The 23453-nt window shown below is 40.8% G+C and overlaps 1 protein-coding gene and 1 long non-coding RNA gene across 5 annotated transcripts in view; one reads left to right on the forward strand and one right to left on the reverse strand.

The window, feature by feature from the left end:
- LOC124154580 overlaps positions 1-18418 on the reverse strand; it is a 62729-nt gene extending 44311 nt beyond the window's left edge. For 2 of the 4 annotated variants that reach the window (XM_046528400.1, XM_046528403.1), the window contains exons 1-8: positions 18183-18418; positions 17225-18091; positions 14662-14848; positions 14444-14587; positions 14117-14191; positions 12622-13024; positions 8555-8951; positions 4268-4595 (exon numbers count right to left, since the gene is read on the reverse strand). In XM_046528400.1, coding sequence (XP_046384356.1) covers positions 4268-4595; positions 8555-8951; positions 12622-13024; positions 14117-14191; positions 14444-14587; positions 14662-14848; positions 17225-17973 — 2283 coding nt within the window. In that variant the 5' untranslated portion in view covers positions 17974-18091; positions 18183-18418. The remainder of the gene's footprint in view (positions 1-4267; positions 4596-8554; positions 8952-12621; positions 13025-14116; positions 14192-14443; positions 14588-14661; positions 14849-17224; positions 18092-18182) is intronic. The other 2 variants (XM_046528401.1, XM_046528402.1) reach the window with 2 other exon arrangements.
- Positions 18419-18506: 88 nt separating this feature from the next.
- Positions 18507-21756, forward strand: LOC124174135. Its single transcript, XR_006868874.1, has 2 exons — positions 18507-18623; positions 20435-21756. It is a non-coding gene; the product is annotated as an uncharacterized LOC124174135 (long non-coding RNA).
- Positions 21757-23453: the final 1697 nt, after the last annotated feature.

Below are 23453 nucleotides of genomic sequence, written 5' to 3' on the forward strand. Positions count from 1 at the left end.
GGGAGATTTATATACGATGACGTGGTGGCTATTGCTTTTGCGGTTTACATCACCTTCCTACCCACGTACGTGTGTTCTACCATACAGTAGTTACGAGACTTGTAAAGTGAGGAGAAGAACTTTAAAAAATAGCCCTCGAGTCATTCCATAGTATTTGAAAAGTTTTCTAAATTCCCTTTGTCTTTTGTCGTCTTATCCAGGTCAAATCTTGCAATTCAATTTTTGTCCACTTTCCGATTAGCTATCAAGCTGAAATCTTCAGTATAACCATAGAGTAAGTATATTATATTATCTCTCAAATTTGCCAATGTTCCAGTAACGCATTGCGGAAGGCGCACTTCGTCAAAGGAATCACTCTGTCTCGCATAGTATCATTCGATATTCGAGCATATCTCCTCTCACAATTTCATCAAAATCTGTGGTGGTGGAGTGAATACTTCCGCAACCCTATCTAACTGATAGCCTATTCGTTTAGTTTTGCGAATATATATATTTATAGGGCCCGGGACCCCCCTGAAAATTCCCTCTCCCTCCTGCTTGACTTTCGGACAGCAATTTTTGAAGTGCATGAGACAGTTTAAACTCTTATTTACAGCTGCATGTCGTAAAACTGTTTTCAGTTGTAATGAGGAAAGCCAAGCAGAGGGAAGATTCGATGAAGACGCAGCTCACCAGGCGAGAAAAAATCCCTCCTATTGAACCCAGCCTATTGCCGGATTCCGCTTGCTGACAATGAGTGAGCCTATTCTCTCAGGCCGATGTAAACATCGTCTTCCCTTCCTTCGACTGAGGGATGCTAGGGAGAGGGGAGGGCGGGAAGGAAAGGAGAAAAGCGAGGGACAGGTATATATAGCGACCTTGAAACTTGACTCTCTCGCCTCTAGCTCACCACTCCAGAGCCATCTATCAGCTGTTTGAGAATTAAAACAGTCGATACGATTTCCTCCAATGCCGTGAACCCTCTAGAATACACTTACTCTATGGTATAACTCAGAATTAGATGACTATGCAATGGTATAACACTTTTATTATTATAGGCACTGTATCTGGATTTGAATTCAGAATTTAAAATTAAATATAAAGATTAGTACAAAAAAAGGTCGCCAAAATCCGATGAAAGCACTGCGGTCATTACAAGGAAGGAGTTTTTTCCGCATTGAAATTTCGGCTTTAATTAAGAAAATTGCATTGAACATTGTGGTTCTGTACATAATAAATTGATCGATTAACATATCCTACCTAAATTTGAAAAATAATATTAAATTACATAAATAAATTATTAGTAGCAATTTTAAACATAAGTTTTTCTCGCGAAAAAAGGAGATTAAAATGAATTTTCTTTGACCCTGATTATCTAAATAAATCCTGGTATATAAAACTTAACACATTGGGCTCATGGCTTTGGTTTAACACATAGGCCACTTTGGCTTTTAATTTATACTTACCATTAATTAAAATGTAAATGCAGTGGAACATAAGCCCAATGTTTTTCGTTGAATATGAAGCTATTTTTACTATCCGACATTGAAAATGTCACTGATGTGTTGAAACTGGTTGGGTGATGAAATAACTTTTGAACAGTAAAAAGTCTGTTTTTCAAGTGCTATGGACTTGCAAAAAGTGACAGCTGAAGTTATCTACATAAGAGGGCAGTTGAGATCAATAATTATTAAGAGGGGTAGAAAATGAAATATGATTTAGACTAGGGACAACTGGAATACGAAAATGTTACTTTCAAGCGGAAAAATAATGCCAATAAAAATATATCTATCTCTATATCACTGCCGTGGATGACTCATTAGTGCCAACTATTTTATTATGTCCAAATATACGATGAGTTAGGATGAAGTATTGGATTTATGGCGTAGGGGTACCGATTAATCAGCGTAATCCAAGAGAGTAGAGAAAAGACGTTATATCCAGAGATTACCTCCGGGTCAAGATTTCTTTTGAAACTCTGCTGTTCTAAAGCGTTGAGTTCACGTTTGCCGTTTATGAAAGATTGTGACAGTCATATATTTATTAAGGCCTCTATTTAAAAGGATATTTTGTGAACTTTTTGTGTCTCGATGATGTACAGCAATATTTCTTCCCTAGTTAAAGAGTCAACTTTCGTGAACTCTCTGGTGATGTTACTAGAAAACACTGAAACCCCATGACCAGAGCGGTAGTTAAAATGCGTTAACTCTGACTTTCAAACATTCCTCACCTTCAACCACTTCTTCTCTACTGTCGAAACCTCATTCTTTCCAATAAATACTGCGGGAGTCGTGAAATTCGTTTGAATTTAATTCTTTCCTAAAACTCAAGAATAATTGAGATTAACATTTTCTAAATGCGACGTTAAATGGTGCCTCTCAATCCCTTTTAATTATTTTAAATCCATAATTAAATATGAGAACAACCCCGCCGCCTTCCGATTTTTGTAGGACGCCGAAAAGAAAGGGCTGATAAAGTACGAAGGGTTGCCGTACCCACAGGATACAATAACTCCTTGCTCATAAGTTTCCTTGATTGCTCGTTGCGATTGACTAAATTTTCTCTCTATGCGGAAAGTTTAGTTTATCTATTTATAATAAAAAGTATTGTTTCTACTGGGAGCACCTGTCATGCTCTACAAGAATTCGCTAGATCCTACGTGAACGAGTGAACCTAATCAAGAAATGTTTTCGTTTGTGATTCCGCTTTAACGAGTTTTTGTTTTCCCTTAATTAAGGAAATTAATTAATAAAGACCATCAACCCTCAAATCCATTTTTGAAGGCGCATTGTTCCATGAATTCGCTTTATTCACTCTCCCCTGAACTCGAAACAATGGAACGCTGCAGCCCACTCCCCAATTGAAACCAAGATATTTAGCACCTTGAGATGGACTATGTTGGTGGCTTCTTCCGTCAAAATCTTGGTAAAAATTGAAACCACGTCAAAAATAACAAAAAAATACCTCCAATTTGTCAATGATATACCTTGGATGTGGCGGAGGAAGTTCTGAAAGTTCTTTTCGTAAGAGTGTGTCTTTTCAACCTCTGGTTGAAGAAGCACGGCGAGATTTTTTTTAAATTCATAAGTCGGAGAAACGATTGCGCTAATAATTGGCCTCAATGGGGCACCCTCCTTACGAATTTTGGGCACCTGGTAAATGCATTGGAGTCGTGGGGCGTGCATCGTCTCCGTGTTTTGGGGTCTTAGAAGTTCTTCTTGATGTAGCCCCTCTCTTTATTGTTCCCTTTGGTACCTTATTTTGTTTCCTTTATGGTCCGTCTTCGGTGAGATCCTCCATTTTTTTATCATAGGCTTTTCTGTCAAGGATGACTGTTGCTTTCCTTTTACCTTCGGGCAGGATGAACATGTCTTTGTTTCGCCTTAATGATTTCAGGGCTTTTTTTTCATCTTAAATGATATTCAGTCGTGAAAGTCGTTTATCTGTAGCGTGTAGAACTCGAACTGCATCTTGTCGTATCTCTTCAGCCTCTTCATCTCTAGGCAGGAGGGTGTTGGCTGCGTTTATGCTACTTACAATTTCTTCAGGAATAATTTTTGGGGTCACTGCGAAATTGAACCCTTTCTAGGTTACCAAGGTAGTTGCTTCATCTAATTCTATTTTTGAAAGATTTATTCTGGCTTCTAGGTTCTCCGCTTTGAATGCGACCTTCTGCTTTGAAACCAACGGCTGGTATTTCTCCCATTCTCTCCCTTTCAACTTCCATTAAAACTCGTATTTCTTTTTCATCTCCTCATGAATTTATTCTCTGATTTTCTCATTAATATAATTTTCTATGTGTTAAAATATTTCATTTGACCCTGCAACGCCTCATGGTACCCTAAATGTTGGCACCTTTTATATTTTATTAATAAAACGGAGGAAAATATTTCCAACTTGGCACTACTTTTTTTCTAGTAGTAATTTTCACATATTTTATGCATTTCCCTAAAGTGAGGTGATAATTCAACCAATTAAAAAATTATGAATATACAAGACCCGCAGTAAATTAAAACCCACGTTCATGTAAACTTAAATATTGTACGTACATCAGCTTCATAAATGACCATAATACTTTGATAGACTATGCTAATAATTTTCTGTATACTTTTTTTGCATAATTATCCTGAGTAATAAGCATCGCAGACTTGCAAATCCCTAAGTAGTCGCATTAGACCTATTACCTAGTAGAACACCCAGGAGTACGACAGCTTGATGTGCTTCATTATCTGTAACTTTGAAGCCAGAGAAAAGCATATCCGTGTGTGTGAGGAGGGAGGCTTCTAACCTTCTGGAAGACGGGCAATGACTCCTCAGAGCTCTCCGAGTACTCGGCGTCCGACTCCTCGAACAGCACCTCCGCAGGCTTGGTGACGAGGTCATCGGCGGGGGCGGAGGCCTCCACTGCCCCCTTTCCCGCACCCTCCTCTTCCTCCGCCCCCCGCTCCTCCGACTCCCGGATCCGCTCCTTGGAGGCCAGGATGTCCTCGAGCACGGGGCCGGACTTGAGCTGTTGCTTCTGGATCACCTCGCGCCTCTCCGGGTCCAGGCGGTGGCCAAAGGCTATCGAGTGGGGCGGAATGATCACGCCGTACTTCTCCGCCCTCTTGTCGTATCTGGGAAGACAAAAGTTATTTGGACGTTCTTTAGCAGCTCATGAGTAGCCCCACCATATTTTCAAGTCCGACAGGAGTGATAAATGAAGAGAGATAGTTTGCCGAACGGATAAATATGGAAATTCGTTTTTCCCCACAACTATAAAAGACTTTAATACATAGGTACTAGTCGTAATTTTGTTTGAGCACTTGCTTTTTAAAGTTCGTTTTATTTGCATTTGCTTTTTTACGGCTCGTGTCCGAACACAATTGTCACACGCCTTTTTAGGCGGCTTACGGTGTAGTATGTAGGTGACGTATTATTACGATGTTCTACGGTGCTAATTGCTATACTAATGATAACATACACTTAGGAGGGGCACATGCCATTTAGGGGAAGGAGCACATGCCTGGATCAGGCACGTAGCCAGGGTTTGGGATCTTCTGACAACTTTCCCGAAATCTTTCCCCTCTGACGGCTCCCCGCTATATGTCTACCGAGGAAAACATAGACAGATTTAAGGGGGGGGGGTCACGAGCCCCCCCCCCCCAGACGCTTGTAAAATAGACAAAATTTTAAACACAGTAGTCATTACGTTCGTTTTTTTATATGTATTACGGAGCCTCAACCATTTTATTTCATATTAATAACTTTCATATAAAAATAAATAGCATATTTCGTTTAGTAATTGTTGTATCTTCATTTTTTATTCTCAGGTATGAGAAGATCGTTTGCCTGTCAGACCCTTGTGCCCCTCCAGAAAAGAATCCTGGATCCTTGGAGGAGACCACTAGTTTATTCAACAGTATGTTGTAAATGTGTAGCCTTTTCGGTTTCTCCAGTAATATTGAAGGCGAGGGTTTCTTAGTTTTCCTCAGCTTTTTGCTAATGACCTGCCTCCTCAAGTGTTTTTATTATGAAAACAATTGACCCTAGTTTTTTTTCCTTTTGTAATTTTTCAATCGGGATGATGGAAGGAAAACGCTTCCTTAGTCATTATTCACACTTCAAGGAATTTTTCACCGACCCAATGTTGACGAATAACGTTATTTTTAATGTAAAACTGACGGTGGATTCGATAACTGCAGGCTCGGAGCCGGGGGAGCTCGATGGACTAATGGGTGCTTCAGCCCCCTAGAATTTTTCTCCCTTTTTGCGACTTCCTAGATACATCTGCTGAGGAGACAACTTGTCCAGGGGCATCTAACACTCTGACACTCCATTTTTCGATATAGATGCATTTCATGCCTGTCAATAAAGAGCAATGCATTTAATTTTCAATACTAAACAAATTAAATTTGTAGCTGACTTAATGCAAAGTAAGGTTTTACGATGCTTGCGAGTTGACTACAATATATGATAATAGGCAACCCGCGTAACTCTGAACGACCCCCTCTACAAATTTCTGTCTACGAACCTTGGCCGGATAGAATTAAGAGTTCAAGACGCAGTTCTTTGCAGTTTCTTTGAATTAAGTAAAACGGACGGACTTGGGATTACTAGAAGTCAGTCTCGTCTAGTATTTGATAAATGTTGATTAACTTGGCAAATTCAATGCCGTACCATAAATACTCTAGAAATAATTGTGCATTCGGAGGAAATACTCAAGAAAGTGCCGATTAATTATTATAGTATGATTAACATTTGGTTCATTTTTAAAGGAATTATTTTACAGCACGGCCATCGTGCAGTGGCGTTGCAACGATTTGCTACAATGGTGCAGCCTTTTCAGGGGCCTATAAACTATTCAAGCGAATATTGGTGTATCGAAAGTTTAACGAAAGAAAGAACACTTTCATTGGTAGATAGTGAAATATATTTTGCTTCATTAATAATATTCCACAGAATGGGCGACGGAAGGATTTTTTGTCTCCTGTCTACCTCCGCCATTGTACCTTCACATGAACCGCCATCATGGTCGAGTCTACAATGGGGCCATACAATTTTCAAGGGGCACAAGGGTAACCTTTAAAATCCAAGCTATCTATTGTAAAGGGTAGATACTAACAACCCAATGTAAAAAATATGCTAAAGCTATAACTTTAAGGCGGAGCATGGTAGCCTAGTGGTTAGACCACTCGGTTGAGGAGTACCGGGTTCAAATCGCGGGTGAAGCCATAGGACTCTCTTCAACAAGGTCCTGGAAGTATCAGGTGGCCCAGGGAAAAAAAAACTCGCCCCCTAATCTGAATGAGTGATATTCACACGGCTCATAGAGCTTTACCCTCAATTATCTAAACCAGCCTTCGTATTGAATCGTTGAGTGAGTGAGTGAGTGAATAACTTCTGGATCGTGCAAGGTGACTTCTTATTATTCTATCTATATGCGTGAGGACATTTGCTTCAATTTTGTTGATTACTTGCTTTCTCATCACGAGGGACGTTGACGGGGAGAGCAGGGGAAAGAGAGGGAGAGGCCCTGAAGAGCGCTTCGAGAGGGGAAAATCATAAGTCGCTAGGTTTCTCATGCAAGATTAAATGAAAGACTTAGCGGAAAATACTTGTGCCGGAGTTTATCATCATAAATTAATCTTACAGCAGAACGCTCTCTTGATATTCCCGCGGGAATATTTTCAATGCCCCTAGCCTTCTCATATTGGAAGTTAAAATATATCCTTCTGGCAATTGTTTATTCACTTCAAATGACAAAGAAGCGCGTATAAAACAACATTTTATAAGTCATTTTCTGCCTCAGCAATTTCGAACTCAAAAATTCAAAGTCCTCCAAACTATTAGAGACGTAATTATTACGTTGCAGCAATGTTGCAAAGCGACCTGAATAACGATGCAACCTCATACAACCTGTCTGCAATGTTGTTGCAACTTGTTGCGTTTACTGGGATGTTATATGGTACAACCGAAAATGACCTGGTTTGGTTAGAGCAAAGTCTTGCGTTATGTTCCACCCAGTGAATAGTTCAAGCACCCCTTGAACTCGCGCGAAAAAAAAACGTCAGGACGCCTTTGAACAGGGGCGCAGCTAGGAATTAAGGCTTCGGGGGTTTCAGGCGCAAACCTCAACAGGACGATTACGGAATGGAATAGACTCCCTGCAGAACTGTTTAAGCCCTACCCTAACAACGTAAGGATTTTCAAGAAGAGGTGTAGAGGATTAATATTGGAAAATAATATCACTGAATTTTAAATATTCACTTTCTAGTTTCATTTTTGTAATGTATTTCTCATTTGCAATATTTTTGTTTTTCTTTTTATTTTGTATAAACTGTTACCACCTGGCAAATAGCCAACTTGTAACTTGTACAATATAATAATAATAATACTGGTGTGTCTGGGGGTATGACGTAACCGCCAGGATAAGCGGGAGGTGCGGAGGCTCTCCGCCAGAAAAAATTAAGATAAATGGTTTTTAAAGGGTAGTTTTACGGCCTTTTGAGGGATATTTTATTAATCCTCACACTGTTCTATAAGAAATATTAATCCAATTCAGGAAAATAGATTCACCTTTAAAATTTCTATGAGCCCTAGGGGGGTTTTATCCCCCAAAACCTCCCCCTCGTTGCGCCACTGCCTTTGACTACCCTCGGATGTACTTCCTTATTTTTGAGGCTGTGGGCTCCAGAAAATCCTTAAGACGCCTGTGATCTAAGCCGGCGCTTATATTTGAAAAAAATGATCCGATTTAAGAATTCGTGGTCTCAAAATGTGCGAATCGGTGAGAAAAAATGTGGATAAATCCTAAGGTTCGTGCGACGACGGATAGCCGTGCCTGAGGCGCCTAAAGGGCCTAAATGAAGTTATTTTGAATGTTGAGGTTTTCGACCAGGATTCTTCATTTAAGAATTCGCCCACTTTCTCAGCTATTCGCACATTTTGAGACTACGAATTCTTAAATGGGATCATTTTTTAACATGTAAACGCCGGCCTACTGTAACTACCCTCGGTGGTATTTCCTTGCTTTTGAGGCTGCGAGAGATGAAAAATCGAAAGGTCGCCTATGGCTACCCTCGGAGGTACTTGCTTGGTTTTGAGGCTGTGTGCCCAGGGGGGCTTCATGGAGTTCACCTTCTCCAAGAAGTTCTCTTCGTTTGCCATGTTCACCAGCTCCCTCTCGCTCATGAACATCATCTCCCAGAACTTGCGGCCGTCCTCCGTGCGAAGGTAGTCCGTCTCCTCGGGCTCCAACTCGTCGACGAGGTCGTCGAGCCGTGGGTCGGGGAACGGCTTGTTGGTGAGGGGCGCGAATAGGTAGGCCTGGGACTCCCGGACGGGCGGCTCGGCTGGTGGGGGCGCGCTCTCTACGGCCTCCGAGGCTTTCCGGAGGCCCGCCTCCCTCTCGAGGATCTTCACGATGGCCTCCGTCTCTTCCCTCTGCTGCCCCCTCTCCTCGCTCTCCTTCTCCATCGCCTCGAGGATGTCTTGAGATGAAAATTGGAAAAGAAATTTCACTTCGCGCACAAAACACTTTATTTTTCCGACCCTGATTACAACACACGTGTCACCGTTGAGTCGATGTTCTTGGGTATCACCGCTTGTTTTATTTTAGGCATGAGGACAGCTTTTCTGTTATTTCACCCAGCTTCTTCAGCTGTAGCAAACTCGATCTGAGGACGCAGGGTGAACATCAGAAAAAGCTGTCCCCATGCCTAAAAACAAATCCAGGCGATGATACCCAAGAGCATTGAGTCATCATCACGCGGTGAAGAACTACGACTCAGCAAATGTGCCATTATCAAGGCAACAAATAATCGGCAACCAATTTCCTTAAATGCTATTCAACACAAGTTGAGAAGGGTATTGAAATTTCAGGGTGTTGAAAACAAACTATAGTTAGGATGCAAGGTGTTTTACTTGTGACCAGTAGCGAGCCTAAGTGGAAGGGTGCCCAGATTGAGCCTTGTAACTCATCGAACCTTGCACATGGATTCACCGCGCCGAAGGCGCGAACTCTGCAGCTGTACCGGTGAGCGATTGCTCACCCTAACCAGCCAGTTGACATAGTAATAATCGTAATGGCGTGTGTGTATCGTTGTCTGTGTAGTGTTTTGTTCGCGAGAAAAAGAAACTTAAATCTAACCTTATATTTAGGAATAAACTACAAACTAAACAATAGACATGGCATAATTTTAAGATTATTTGAAAATACAATAGAATGACTTTGAGAATTGGTGGCATTGTTATTGCCACAACATGGATATTATAAAAAATAGAGTAATACTAAAGCATAGTCTAATGGAATATAGTATATTTTTTTTTCTTTTTTTCCCCTTGCAGTGGATTGTTGTTTTTTATAAATAAATATTTATATAGTTTTTTTTTCAATTTTTTCAGTCTTTTGTGTTTTTTTTTGTTCTTTTTTATAATTATTTTGTTATTATTTTTTTATTTTTTTGGGTGATTATATATTTTTTTTCTAACCACTGCTTGGATTTTGGTAACAGTTTTCAGACGTATGCATACTAAAAATAAACAATTTTGTTCTTCTTCTTTTTACAGAGAGCCAGTTGGGCTTATTGGCAACAAACAGAAGATTTTGTGAAATCAGTGAAGTAATTCTTAATAGCTACACACCGGATGATAAAATTGTGATCGAACTTAAACTAGAAGAATCGGAAGAAATAGGAAAGACTCATAGGAGAGTGTTTTGATGAGGCAGTGTACACCTTGTAGGGATACTGGGATCGTAATCCCATATGTATGTAAGTAGTGTATTATTCGTGCTCTTCAGCCTGGACTTGAATTTAGTAACAAGGGAGGAAATGAAGTCATTCATTTTGGGAATATTATGAGCGGAGAGAACGTCGGACATGCGGATAAGTTTGCTGATGTTTAAAAGATGGCGGATAGACCTGTTTTGAAAAGATTCAAGTTTATTATGAATTCCTCTGTTCTTAGCGTAGATCTCACACGCGTAAAGTACTACTGGGCGGATAATTGATTCGTAAAGGCGTGCTTTTGACTGGTGGGATAGAGGGGTGGAAGGGGTACAGAGACAGGAGATTGCCTGCCGGACACCGGTGGCTTTTGCGGTGACGGATTTGAGGTGTGGGGTGAAGGTTAACTTGCCGTCTAGCAGAACGCCGAGAAATTTGTGCGTAGCAGCTCTTGGAATCGGTTGCTTGTTAATGTGTGGGACTGTTTGCGGAGAGTTTTTCTGTCGTCGTGAGAAGTGTAGATGTGTACTTTTTGTTGCGTTTATTTCTATTTTCCATGATGTTGTCCATGTGTGAAGAAGATGTAAATGCCTGTTGATTTTCCGAATGTTTGCGTCTCCTGTACGTGACGTGGCTGCTATTGCAGTGTCGTCAGCGTACATGTGTAGTGTTGTGTTGTTTGTGCTTGGTATGTCATTGACGTATAGTGTGAATAGCAGCGGACTCAGCAATGAGCCCTGTGGAACACCTGCTTTTGACTGGTGGGATAGAGGGGTGGAAGGGTTACAGAGACAGGAGATTGCCTGCCGGACACCGGTGGCTTTTGCGGCCGGAGGGAAGAGATTACCATACTTTCGGCGACGCAGAATTTCCTGTTTTGTAGATAGTTGGCGAGGAAGAGAATGTCTGAGGGAGGGAATTTGAGTTGGTTCAGTTTGTAGAGGAGTCCCTTGTGCCAAACCCGGTCAAACGCGCGAGCAACGTCGAGAAAGACCGCGTCCGTTGTGTGTCCGCGATTGAACCCATGGCTGATTTTTTCAACCAGTCTCAGAATTTGATAAGTTGCCGACATTCTGCGCCGGAAACCAAGCTGGTCTGGGCGAATTATTTTATTTTCCGTGGAAAATGCTTCAAGCCGTGTGAGGATAAGGGATTCAAAGGCTTTAGATAAGTTTGAGAGTAAAGATATCGGACGTGAGTTGCCTGGAATTTTTGGGTCTTTCCCTGGCTTAGGGATTAGTATAATTTTGGCGTGTTTCCACTTGGAGGGGAAGTAAGAAAGTGAATAGATGTTGTTGAACAGGTCGGCAAGGAGGGCATTGAAGTGATTGCATCGGCTTGTAAATCGCAACTGCAGGTTGTCAATTTGGTCAAGGCCATGTGCTTTTTTGGCGGGGAGGGCGGCTAGAATATTACGGACAGATGCTGGAGAAGTGAGCAACGTGGAATTGTTGTTGGATGGGAGGCGGTCATAGAACCAATTGACTTTGGATTCGTATGGGGAGCGGGAATGATCAAGGGAAGTGACTTTTTCCAGGTGGTCAGCCTGAATTTCAACTTTCAGTGTTGGATCAAAAATTAGTCCACGATCTGAGGAGATCGGGGCATGTAGGATTTTTTGTTTATTTTTCAATCCTTTGATTGTTCTCCAAATAGGAAGAGAATCGTGAAGGTAGTTATCTGCATTATCTGGTTTGTTAATGTCAAAAGTTAGTCTTTTGATGTGGTCTTCCCAGTTTTGCTGGCTTAATTTGGAAATCGCTGATTTAACTGAGTTAGCCAGTTTGTTGTATGTAGATTTGTCGGGTTTCAATCGGGATAATTGCCATTGACGACGAGCCGCATTGCGGCGCTTGATGAGCGACACAAGGTACTCAGGAAATTTACGGCATCTGTTTGCTCGGGCTGGGAATGACTTGGTGGCACGCAATTTGGCTGAGGAGAGAGCAGAAGTAATGATTTCAGTTTGTTTTTCGATTGATTCGGGGGAGGGGTCTGTGATTAATGCGTGCTGTGCCAGAGATTGGTCTAGAATTGAGATGAATTTATCCCAGTCGGTGACAGCAATAGAACGAGGCGGAGAATTTAATTTAGAAAGAGGAATAACTCATCGAACCTTGAGCGTTTCAGTGTTAGGGAGCGGCTGCCTCGGGCGCTATTCAGTCACATTCGTCATAGTATGACAGCGCTCAACTGACGCATGCGATTGAATTTCCCCGGTACAATGGGTGTGTAGTTTGAAAATTCCCGGTTACGTGAGAACATTACGAGGACACAATTTTGGGTGGCGGGCGTCTTGAAATAATTCCGGCCGCATTCGGACGCCAACGAGCTTTGCGTCATTATTTTTCCTGTGATTTTGGGTGGATGGGGAGATTTTATGGGAGTTTCAGTGTCGCCCTGTGAGAATCTCTCCAGAGCAACGTGGACTCACTCATGGTGAACTCTTCGGGGAAGTGGGGTTGGGCGTTGGTGGCGCATCGCGACGAGTAGTGGTCGTAGGCGAGGTGCAGGGCCCTGAGGGCCAGCTGCGGCCTCGGCACGCCCGCTTCCTCGGGCTGCACGGCGTGCGGCGGCAGTTGGACGTGCATGCCCAGCTCGGGGAAGTCGCACGCGTACGCGGAGTCTGGCGCGGGCTCGAAGGCCGTGGTCGAGGACGGAATGACGGCGGCCCACAGGTAGAGGGCGATGTCCGGGCTCGGACTGCACTTGTAGCGGCGAACCTCCGGCTCCCCCAGAGACCTCCCCTCGCCCTCCATCTGGTCGATCTGACGCAGCACCACGTACGACGACATGTCCAGGTGCAGCTGCAACTCGCTCCGGATGTCATCTCTCACCTGTAGAAGAAAAATATTAGTTTTGCCGTGTTATTTTAAATTGTGTTACTTGAAAGGAGATATTAATTGGCGATAGCCCAACCACCACCGTTTAGTGCTTCTTTAATACACACACTGTATACCATTGGATTGTCAGAAATTCGTACATTCACGTTTCGAAGGTCATCGCCATTTTACCTTGAAAATAAATGTCACGCGTCGAAATCTGGGTCGATAAACGTTTCATTGAAGTGTGGATGATAACTAAAGAAGTTTATTTCTCTCCTCGTCATGATAGAGAAATCATGGAAGATAAAAAGTATAAATTATAATAGCACATTCAAAATCATGTAGTAAAAAATGTTCTCCCTTAGAGGGAAGGAAGGGAGGGAAGCGGGACGTGATATTAGGTCTCCGAATGGGCTTGGCTAGAGTCACACCGAAGCCGAGTTATGATAACCGAGATTGTAAGGAGAAACGAAATGCATGTCATTTTCATGAAAATTTAAAAATATATATGCCCAGGGCGGAGTTACTTTGGGGGGAATTGGAAAACTGAATGCAGTATCGCTGCATAATGTCAACGCAATTTCTAAAATCTACATTCAACAGCGCTTAGTTGGACGTTGAGCGAATCAGGCATAACTCGGAGACAATGCTATTTCACATGTATGTAACTACTGTATCTTTACCTAAAATGTCCTTTTTTTATTCAACCTCGGTTTTTCAGGTTTAAAAAAAATAGTAATATCATGTTGGTGACTATTTTTTATTTTTTAGTTTTATATTTATGCTGAATAAAAAGTGGGAAATCCATGTCAGTTGGAAATTGTATACAAATTTCTCTATTAGTGAAATTGAGAACCTATGAGGCGACTGGAATTCATTAAGCTCTCTATTTGCTTTTATTTCTTTAGGAGACTTCCTAACCTTTTATTTTTTACTATTATTTACATTTCACTTCCAAGTTAGTATTTTACGACTTTCCGACATAGTGTGTACGCTGATGTGTATAAAGTAAAGCACTAAACGGTAGTAGTTGCGCTGTCACCATTAAATCATTCCTTTAAAGCAACGCAATAAAATATACGACAAAAACCGATTTCTTTTTACCTCCTCCATCAATGATATTAGCCTCTTGGTTGCGCCCACTGGGTTGTCCAAATAATCATCTATCATATTCAGCAACTGTGAGGAAGATAAATAGATTACCTGGTTAGTGATTCACAATTTATTGTTTTCCCTTCTGTACATTCAAAATTATGGAGTAGTGTAATAGTAAAAATGTGAAGATAAGAATATGCATATGATTGAGCGAGATTTTCTCGTCTAGTTTAATCGGTTTACATGCTATTGACTTCATGCTTAGTTTTCTTTTGGTTTTTACGTATTCATCCTGAGTATTCGCCCTATTTTCACATAAAAGGCGTACTCACTCACCTTTAGGACCTCCTTTATGCGCCCCTGCTTGTCTTCCAGGGGCAAGAAAACGTTTTCCTCCTCGCGCCATAAGTAAAGGTATGTGTTCAATCCGGGGACGTCGTACGGAAGCGGTAAAGGATCACACCTGAGAAACGTCTCCCACTAGTCGAGAAAAAGGTATATGAATTAATAAATCATTTTTCAGGTTTCTCTTCACACATTTACCTCAGTTTTACCTCATTCTTATCCTTTTGCTCAAATTCCCACTTGCTAAACTGTTCATCTTGCTCAGTGAATATATTTACTGATTGCGGTAGGTGCACAGCCCTCAGAGCCATTTCCTCGTCCAGTTTCTCCTCCCTCTCCTTCAACGTCTTTATGTACTCCTCTCGCCTTTGCTCCATTTCCTTTTGCCTTCTCGCCCTGAAAGGACAATCAGCTGAATGAGAAACACGTGGCACTAAAATCCTTAAAAAAGGACCCACAAATCCAGTGGCGTAGCCATGAATTTCGTTCGGGGGGGCGTCCAAAACCAGCCCCCCCCTGGCTACGCCACTGCACGAATCACTTAATTATAAGTGTGTCCCACTCAGTGTTTTTACAAGTAAATGAGACCAAAAAATTCGCTATATCTGCATTAAATGCATTTGTTGCTGTTTTCGTCTTAAAGGGCGTGATTCCAATAAATTTATTAGAGATATCACAACAGAACTAAAGTAACCCCCAAAACATGCTCCTTCTGCGTCAGCATACTTCTGCTGTTTTCACACATCGTGCGCCCCCTAGAAGTGAACAACCGAAACATCCTTCAGAGGGCACGCGTGTTCAAGCGAACATTAGCGCTTCACCCGGCCAAGACAATCAGACAAGTCGGCGGTGGCCTAGCAGTCTTCTACGTGGCCCCAAAGTCCACTTGGACTAAAGAAAGCTTCTTTGGCCGTCCACGGGATACTGGGATCGCATTGTGAAAAAGCCATCGCCATCAGAATGGATGATAAGGGATGGACCGAGATACTGGTTTTCAACTCAGCCAAACGTGGATACCAATTTTGCAATACCTGAAGAGGACGCGGAAAAAATCTATCAATCAGGTGGTGCCTCATTCACCAATTTGGCCAATAATTTACCATCGAAATTATTTCAAAGCACCCATTCCCTAAGGATGATGACGGAGCGAGCCGTCAAATGGTCGGCATGGAGGAAAAACCTGACCCGATTGGAAGCCCGAGAGTATTTCACCCACTCTGATAGCATCCAGGGTCCAGTTTTGGCGTACTCTGGGGGCGTTATTCACTTTGGGGAGGAGAAAAAAGTCTGCTGGGGCAACACCACGGCTGCAGGGAGTCTGGGGAATCGTTGGTATGCCATCTTTTGCCTGGTGACCATGAAATTTGGATCAGGGACCATGAACCTTGTATGATGTCAAAGAGTCGTGCACGTATGTTTCGGACGTTCACTGCCAGGGAGCGTACTAAGGGTTGAGAACTCGCTTGCAGAAGTGTGTCGATGCTGAAGGAGCATAATTTGGAGACTACTAGAGTTTTGGCGCCACATCTGTAATAACTTAATTTGAATGAATTTATTCTCTTATCTTAAAATGCACACCATGCATTTGGCCATCCTCAGGCACAACTCAAGAAGAGTTTGTGAGTTATTTTTTTGAGATTATCCTTGAATTGAGCTTGAGGATGACCTTTAAATTCGAAACCGATCGCACGTTTTCATGTGGAAAAACAAAGTTTCGCTTTCGCCTATCTAAGATGCTAAGCATATTACGCTAATTTTCGCCGCACACAATTCTTATTGGTTAATGCCTATTGGTAATGACTTTCCATTGCTTTTGCTCCAGTAAGTGACACTCGATCATTGGCTGAATATTTCAGTGCAGCACCCTAACATTTGCTGAAAGGCAATATTGCTGTAGATTGATTTCAATTAGGTCGATAAAAGTTTTTTCCAGGAAAATATTTTCCGCGATTTTTTAAACGTGAATTGCCTCACTGCTGTAGCTTCAGGGTAGTTTTAGTTCTATTAGAGGTTGAAAGTATGCTGGATTTTATATGTGAATTGGAGATTGTTATTTGTGGAAGCGACTGGCTGCTGCGCTGTGTACTTAATATAATATTCCGTGAAATGTTTCGACTTTAATACGATTATTTGAAATAATATCTCTCTGTGTACTATGGGGCGCTTGGTTGCTGTTCATCGTGATAGAGGGACAAATGCTGCACAGTCGAGGAAGGTAGAGAAAGTTATTGATGAATAGAAAGAAGAGAATTAAACCCATGCCATGTCTTAGAAAGTAACGCAATGTGGGAATGAGAATAGACGGGTATGACTTGTAAAGACAGTGCGTCATGTTCCATGCGCATCTAAGTTCATCGGTTTATTACCTGTAATAATAAATAAATTGCGCATTAAGTGAAAGGACGTGCTATCTCATAGGTTACTAGACGTAACGAAGCTCTTTTCTTCAAATTCAAAAAGGAATTTTTTTTCTGCTGTGCTAATAATTTTACACTTTTAAACCGAGCATTGTGCACAGACGAATGGGTTATATTAGTGTGGTGATAATGGGTAAGACTCAATTGGCACTGGTGATTTTAGGGCTGCACACGCCAAGGTGTGACTTTGCTACAAAGGGAATTCTCAATTACACTCGCACTAATACATGATATAATTGGGGGCACTTCTGCATTAAGTGAGAGATCTACGTAAACAACATTTTAACAAATAAGATTCACTGAAAATATATATCTTATGAGAGATTGCTGATGACAATCATGTTCATCATCTCACCTCGTTTCTATTTTTTGTTGATGCTCCAATTCCTTTAGCTGCTGCTTTAGGAGGGCCAATTCCTTCTTGCTCAGTTTTTTTCCCTTCTTCTTTTTCTTTTTGCCCTTTTTCTTCTTCTTCTTCTTACCTTTTTTGCCTCCCTTTCCCTTCTTCCCTTTTCCCCCCTCCTTGGTTTCCATCACTTGACCGTCGCCTAACATGGTTCCCTCAGCAGTCGTCTGCTCCCTGGTTGTGGTGATGCCAGGCATGTCGCCCTGTTGCTGTGCTGTCCCTGGCACGCCAGCTTCCTCGCCCTTCTGATCTCCTGCCTCATCGACTCTCGGCTTGTCGCCCTCCGCTTCTCCTCCTCCGACGACGCCTGGCTCTCCGCCTGGTTTATCTTCTCCTTCGACGTTGCTCGACTTCCCATGCTCTTGTTCTGCTGCTTCTGTGGTGCTGGGCTTCTCACCTTCCTGATCTCCTGCCTGATCGACTCCAGGCCTTTCGCCACTTTGCTCTGCTTCTCCAACAACGCTGGGCACTTCGCCCGGTTCCTCTGCTGCTTCAACGTTGCTCGACTTCTCGGTATTTTGCTCTACTGCTTCATCAACGTTGGGATTCTCTTCCTTTTGCTCCCTTTCTTCCGCGACTTTGGTATCTTCAGTTACTTCCTTACGTTCAGAATCGATTTCATCCGCGGCTTCGGACCCATGAGGTTGTTCATCATTTGGCTTCGGTTGATTATCACCGACGTCTGACGTGTTATCCATTCTCTTGCCTTTTAGTGGATTTTAATGAGGCATTTCCTCGAATCAAGGAAATGCTGGTGATTACACTCAAACGGTGGCTATGCATGCACGAATTACGAACCTGTTGACAGTATTTGTTCTGAAATCAATATACATTTTTTTTATAACATGACCATCGGGTAGACATTTTAAGGGAGGTTGCATATTTACACATACATCAAAATACATACCTACTTTTGATACATCAATTAGCGTTCATCATTCAACGAAATGAAATCTGCCTGTATAAAGAATTAAGTTGAATATTTCGTATTTACAGATGGGGCAGCAAATAAGGCAGCCAATTAAGATGAACACTTTTCTACAAGCTCTTAAATTGATTTCCTATGTGACGTTGATTGATGAAATGAGTAATATAGAAAGTTCCTGATCTGCTAGCATTTCTTATATGCTCGCCAATACTCTTTCGCCGCTACGGTTCGCTTGTTGTCTACGCACGCTGTACCGTAGCGACGTTGTTTACAAAATAGTAAACAAAACGCTGTAAGCGAAAACTATGGAAAGTACAAACTTCTGTGCTGTTGCGAAAAATGGCGAAAACCGAGGCCGGTGAAAGTCAGTGAAAATTGGATAAAAGCAGCCCATTTATAAAGCCCAGGGTGAAACCTAAGGTTGGTTTTGCAAATTTTAGATTATATTTTTTCCAATTTTGGTTGAAAACTCGATATCAGCAAGTGAAAACAATAATAATTGTAAGATTTAACACTTTCCCGACAAACATTATGTATAAACTCTTCTCGGGATTCCACGCGGGTAGCATTATGTAAGAGCGCCGACGTTACGGGTACCGACTCGTTACCCATTCTCACGGCTACTGAATGATGCTATGTAGCCGTGAGAATGGCTAGCGAGTCGGTACTCGAAACGTCGGCGCTCTTACATAATCTTACCCGCGCAGAATCCCGAGAAGAGTTTATACAAATAATAATTGTGTAAGACTCTTATTGATGGAGGTATGGCGTCTAATACGAGGAGCCACAATTTTGTAATTTGAGGAACCGAGGAGGAACAATTTTGTAATTTGTAGAGGAGAGCTGCATCTAGAACATATACAAAATGAACAAAATAGCTACACATGACACATAGTTACATCGTCAAAAATCGAATTGAAAATTTGAATTTGTTGTAAATAATACTAAATTTTTAATAAAACAATCGATTAAAAGTCTTTTTCAATGTAATAACTTTACCATGGCACATTTCATGCTTCTATACCTCTATCACTTGATTACTGAACATATGACGTCTTATGCGAAGACGCATTCATAAATTGCTATTTTACAGCATTGCATAATATCTTGTAAACAGTTGATGCATTACAAAAATACTTCAGGGCTTTCGTTTTCTAATAAAGTTAAGACATTTTGCCAAATCTGGCCGATATCGGTGACACAAGGGGAAAGAACCTCGTCGAATTTGGGTGGAACGAACCAAATGTGATTCCAAAATACTTTATTAAAATACCTTATATGTAGTCCACCTTCGGACTGGAGGGTTTAAAATTTTCATGGCCTAAAATTAAAATGTATCAATATTATACTACTTTCATCAAACATATCTATATGGTTATATAAAAATAGGATGTATGCTTGTCCGCTATGTATTTTCATACGGCTGTGCGGAGTGCAATCGAAGTTGCAACCAAATTTGGAAACACCATTTATCTGAGATATTAGCGTGGTCCGTCCGCGTCCATGTTGACGAGATTTTTTATCTATGGTACAAAGGAAGTACATAGAGGAGGCACCACTCTGTTCCGCCGATGCTGCCACTTAGGGCACATTTTAATCGGGTTTCAAAAATGTCCGCAGAGCAGCGTTCAGTACAGAGCGACCCAATCTTTCTTATTCATTGGATTACCCATTAAATAAAACCGCGAGGAATATCATTGAAAAGTCATGAATGTGATGGATCATATCATCAAGAATATAAATTTGGGTGAACAGGCTATCGGCAAAAAAATAAGTTACCACATATTAATTTGCATTCAATGTAAAACTTATGTTTAAAATTTTCAAATATTTTCACAACAATATATCAATAAAGTTGCTCCTTTTAAATGTGTTTGTGAAGGCTGAAATGTCTTTTCATTACTACCATTTCGACGCAATTCACTTGCCTACTACCTGTTTTTAAGTTGCTCAGATGCCCATTGTATACTCTACTCTGCTTTCTGCGTTGATATGTATTGCCTTTTAAATGCATTAAATAACCAAACCAACTGATATCAACAGGCTCTACTTGGTAAGAACAAAAGAATTATCCTTATAAAAGGTTCATTTTTATATTTAAAACAGCACCAAGGGACGCTAATATATTGTTAAACACCATATTCTTGATAAACCACCAAGCATAGGGTGCATTTTTATAAATATATTTTATTAGCGGAACTTACTACATTTATTCTTTTAATTTTCCATAGAAATACCAATTGCCGAAAAAGGATTGTTATCAAGAAAGACGAAATCCTTCACCTTGAAGCAAAATAGCTTTCTTACGGTCATATGAATTGGGGAGAAGAACACTGTGTTTCAGCCCTATGAAAAAAACTTCTCAGCGCACTACGATGAAGTGTTTTAAGGCCTCGGGGAGCCTGTGAGCTGGCTGCGACTTGACTTCCATATGACCAAATGACTCATTTTAAAATGTCCATCTTTCGCTGAGATTCTCCGACGTTTAAGTGCCTAGAGCATGATTTTCCCACTCCAAGGAGAACGTCAGCGATAGGAAAGAGTTTTGCCTACAACAATGTCATTAGCGTCGGATTCTCAGCAATTGACACCAAATGCAAATCACTACAACACGCTCTTTTTCGATTCCATCCTTTTTTTAAGTCCATTATTTCCGGCCTTTCACAGTAATAGTTCAATGTAAGCACACCTTGACTCCTTTTTGGGAATTAGCACGCACCAAGGTTCTGAGTATTAATACATGCCTTTATTCTTGTGGGGTTGGTACTAAAAAGTCCCCTCTTCCGCCTAACCCCTAGTAGATTAGTTGTATTGGTTTGTTATTTGGAGGGATGACCCACCAAGGCCTTAGAACAGTAGATAATAGGGTAACCTTGGGTAGATGCATATACATTAAAGCGAATGTAAAAAGGCAACAATAACATTTATTTGGAACTAGTACAGTCTTTTATAAGAATAACATAAATTAGCAAACAAGTCAGTGCTGCATAGAATATTTCTCAAATGAAGTTCTTCATCAAGTCCTGCATTAAAAAGTATAGAAAGAAACAAAATTAGTTAACTTAATTTATATTGCATCAGACGTTAAAGGAGAAGAGTACCTCACGAATATACGAGAAAGTTATGCGATATGGTAGGACTTGATGAGTTTCAAACACCATGAGCTATGACTAAAATGGCAATAAAGGAGTGTTACTGTAAATCACAAGTTTTTGCAGAATATAAAAAACAAGTTAGAAAAGACAGAAATATGATTTTATTGATAATTTCATAATTCAAAATGTTTATAAGAGAGAAGACATAGAAATACAGCTCAGTAATTTCTTACAAGACAAATTCCCTGAAACAAAGGTTGCAAAGAATATGTCAGTACCAGGTCAAAATGAAGAAAAATTCACTTGCCATCAGCGGAAAAATGTGTAAAGTTAATTTCAATGTCAGAACACAATATGGGACAGAGAAATGAAAAAAGAAAATAATAAGTTTAAAATGTTATAACCACGAGGGTCGTTCTATAAGTCCTTAGAATTTCTGAGAGATTGCACCGTTAAAATAAGCATAGCAAAAATTAATTTTTCTCAGTAAGCAGCACTCTTGATTAGTCAGCTGTTATAGCTTCGGCTGTATCCATTCCATAATTTCATCGTTGCTGCCGATTGTAGTGAACAACTTTGATTTGTTTATCAAAATGGATAAAACTGAGTTTCGTGCGGTGATCGAACACTTGTTTTTAAAAGGATTTACGCCGAAAGAAATCAAAGCTGAGCTGTATGAAGTCCATGTCACATCAACCCTTGTGTTTCCAAATATTTACAATTGAGTAAGTGAATTAAAAAGGTGGCCGTATAAATAAAAATATGAACATGGACGCCCTATGGAAGTGTCTACCCCCGAAATGATTGACGAAATCCAAGATATGATTTGAAAATCAAATTTCGCTATAATGTTGAGGCCACAGGCATGTCGCAATGCACAATCGCTTAAGTTTGCACGAAAAATTGGGCGTGAAAAACATCTCGGCAATATGGCTGCAGCGTTTGCTCGCCGAGGAGAATAAACGAAATTGCGTGGTCAACTCCGAGGCTGTTTTGGCGATTTTCCACCGCAATCCTGAGGATTTTCCCCGCCAATACATAAATTTTTATAAAATATGGATTCATCACTACACTACAGAGTAGAAACCATGGAATTCTGAAGGTGAACAGGCAGGCGAAGATGATGAAATGGGCCGGTCAGGTCATGGCAACGACACTTTGGCATGGATGCTGAATAATACACATCAATTACTTATAAAAGAGGAAAGCGATAACAGGGGAGTACTCTGCATTGTTATTTGACCGGTTTTTGGTAGAAATCAAGAAATGCGTCCTCTTTTGGAAGAGAAAAAGTTCCTCCTTCAACAATACAATGCACGGTTGCACACCTATGCAGTTGTATTGGCCAAAATTACGGTAATAAAATTCACCGTATTCACAAGATTTGACCCCGGCGACTTTTTTATCGTTTCTCATCTAGAAGAAATTCAAGTCTGCAGGCTAAGATTTACCATAGAGTAAGTATATTCAATGAACATCAATAAGATTTATAAGTCTCTTGAAGGGAAAAAATCTTCCCTCACGGAAAATCTCTTCCTCGTCAAAACAACAGCTCACCTCGCCAACCTATCTGATGGCAAAACGATATCCTTGGGAGGCGGAAGCTTTCAGCGTGGACCCAGGCCAGAAAGGAAAGCCTGACGAGGTGCGTTCATTAAAAATTCATAACTCCCCTTGTAATCGAGATAAAGTTACAATTCTTTCACCAAAAATAAATTTATAGTTTTGTTCAAATTTCATACGCAGCATATATGGACCTATATCGTAAGATACGAAAGTTAGCAGGCGATTGATTTTTACCCTGCAAAATTCCAGATTTTTCGTCCGAAAGATATATAAACACACATAACAACGTTGAAACTGAGTTATGAACAAATTAAAGTTTACCAGTATGGAAAAAAATGTACTATAAACATTTCCTGCAAGTTTCAACTTTATACTAAGAACAGTCTGCCGGAAAATGGATTAGGAATATAAACTCGGAAAAGTCAAGTAACTAGCCGAAATTCGATAAAATATTTTTTATAACAATTGTTATAAACAAAATCGAATAATTAATGTCTCCAATTAACGTAGCAACCCTTTCTGCTTCAGAATATATTTTTAGACTTGTGGAACGAGCAAATTAAAAAAATTGTCAAAATTCTTCTAGTGA

This window comes from Ischnura elegans, chromosome 2 (genome assembly GCF_921293095.1).
Source record: "Ischnura elegans chromosome 2, ioIscEleg1.1, whole genome shotgun sequence".
NCBI lineage: Eukaryota > Metazoa > Arthropoda > Insecta > Odonata > Coenagrionidae > Ischnura > Ischnura elegans.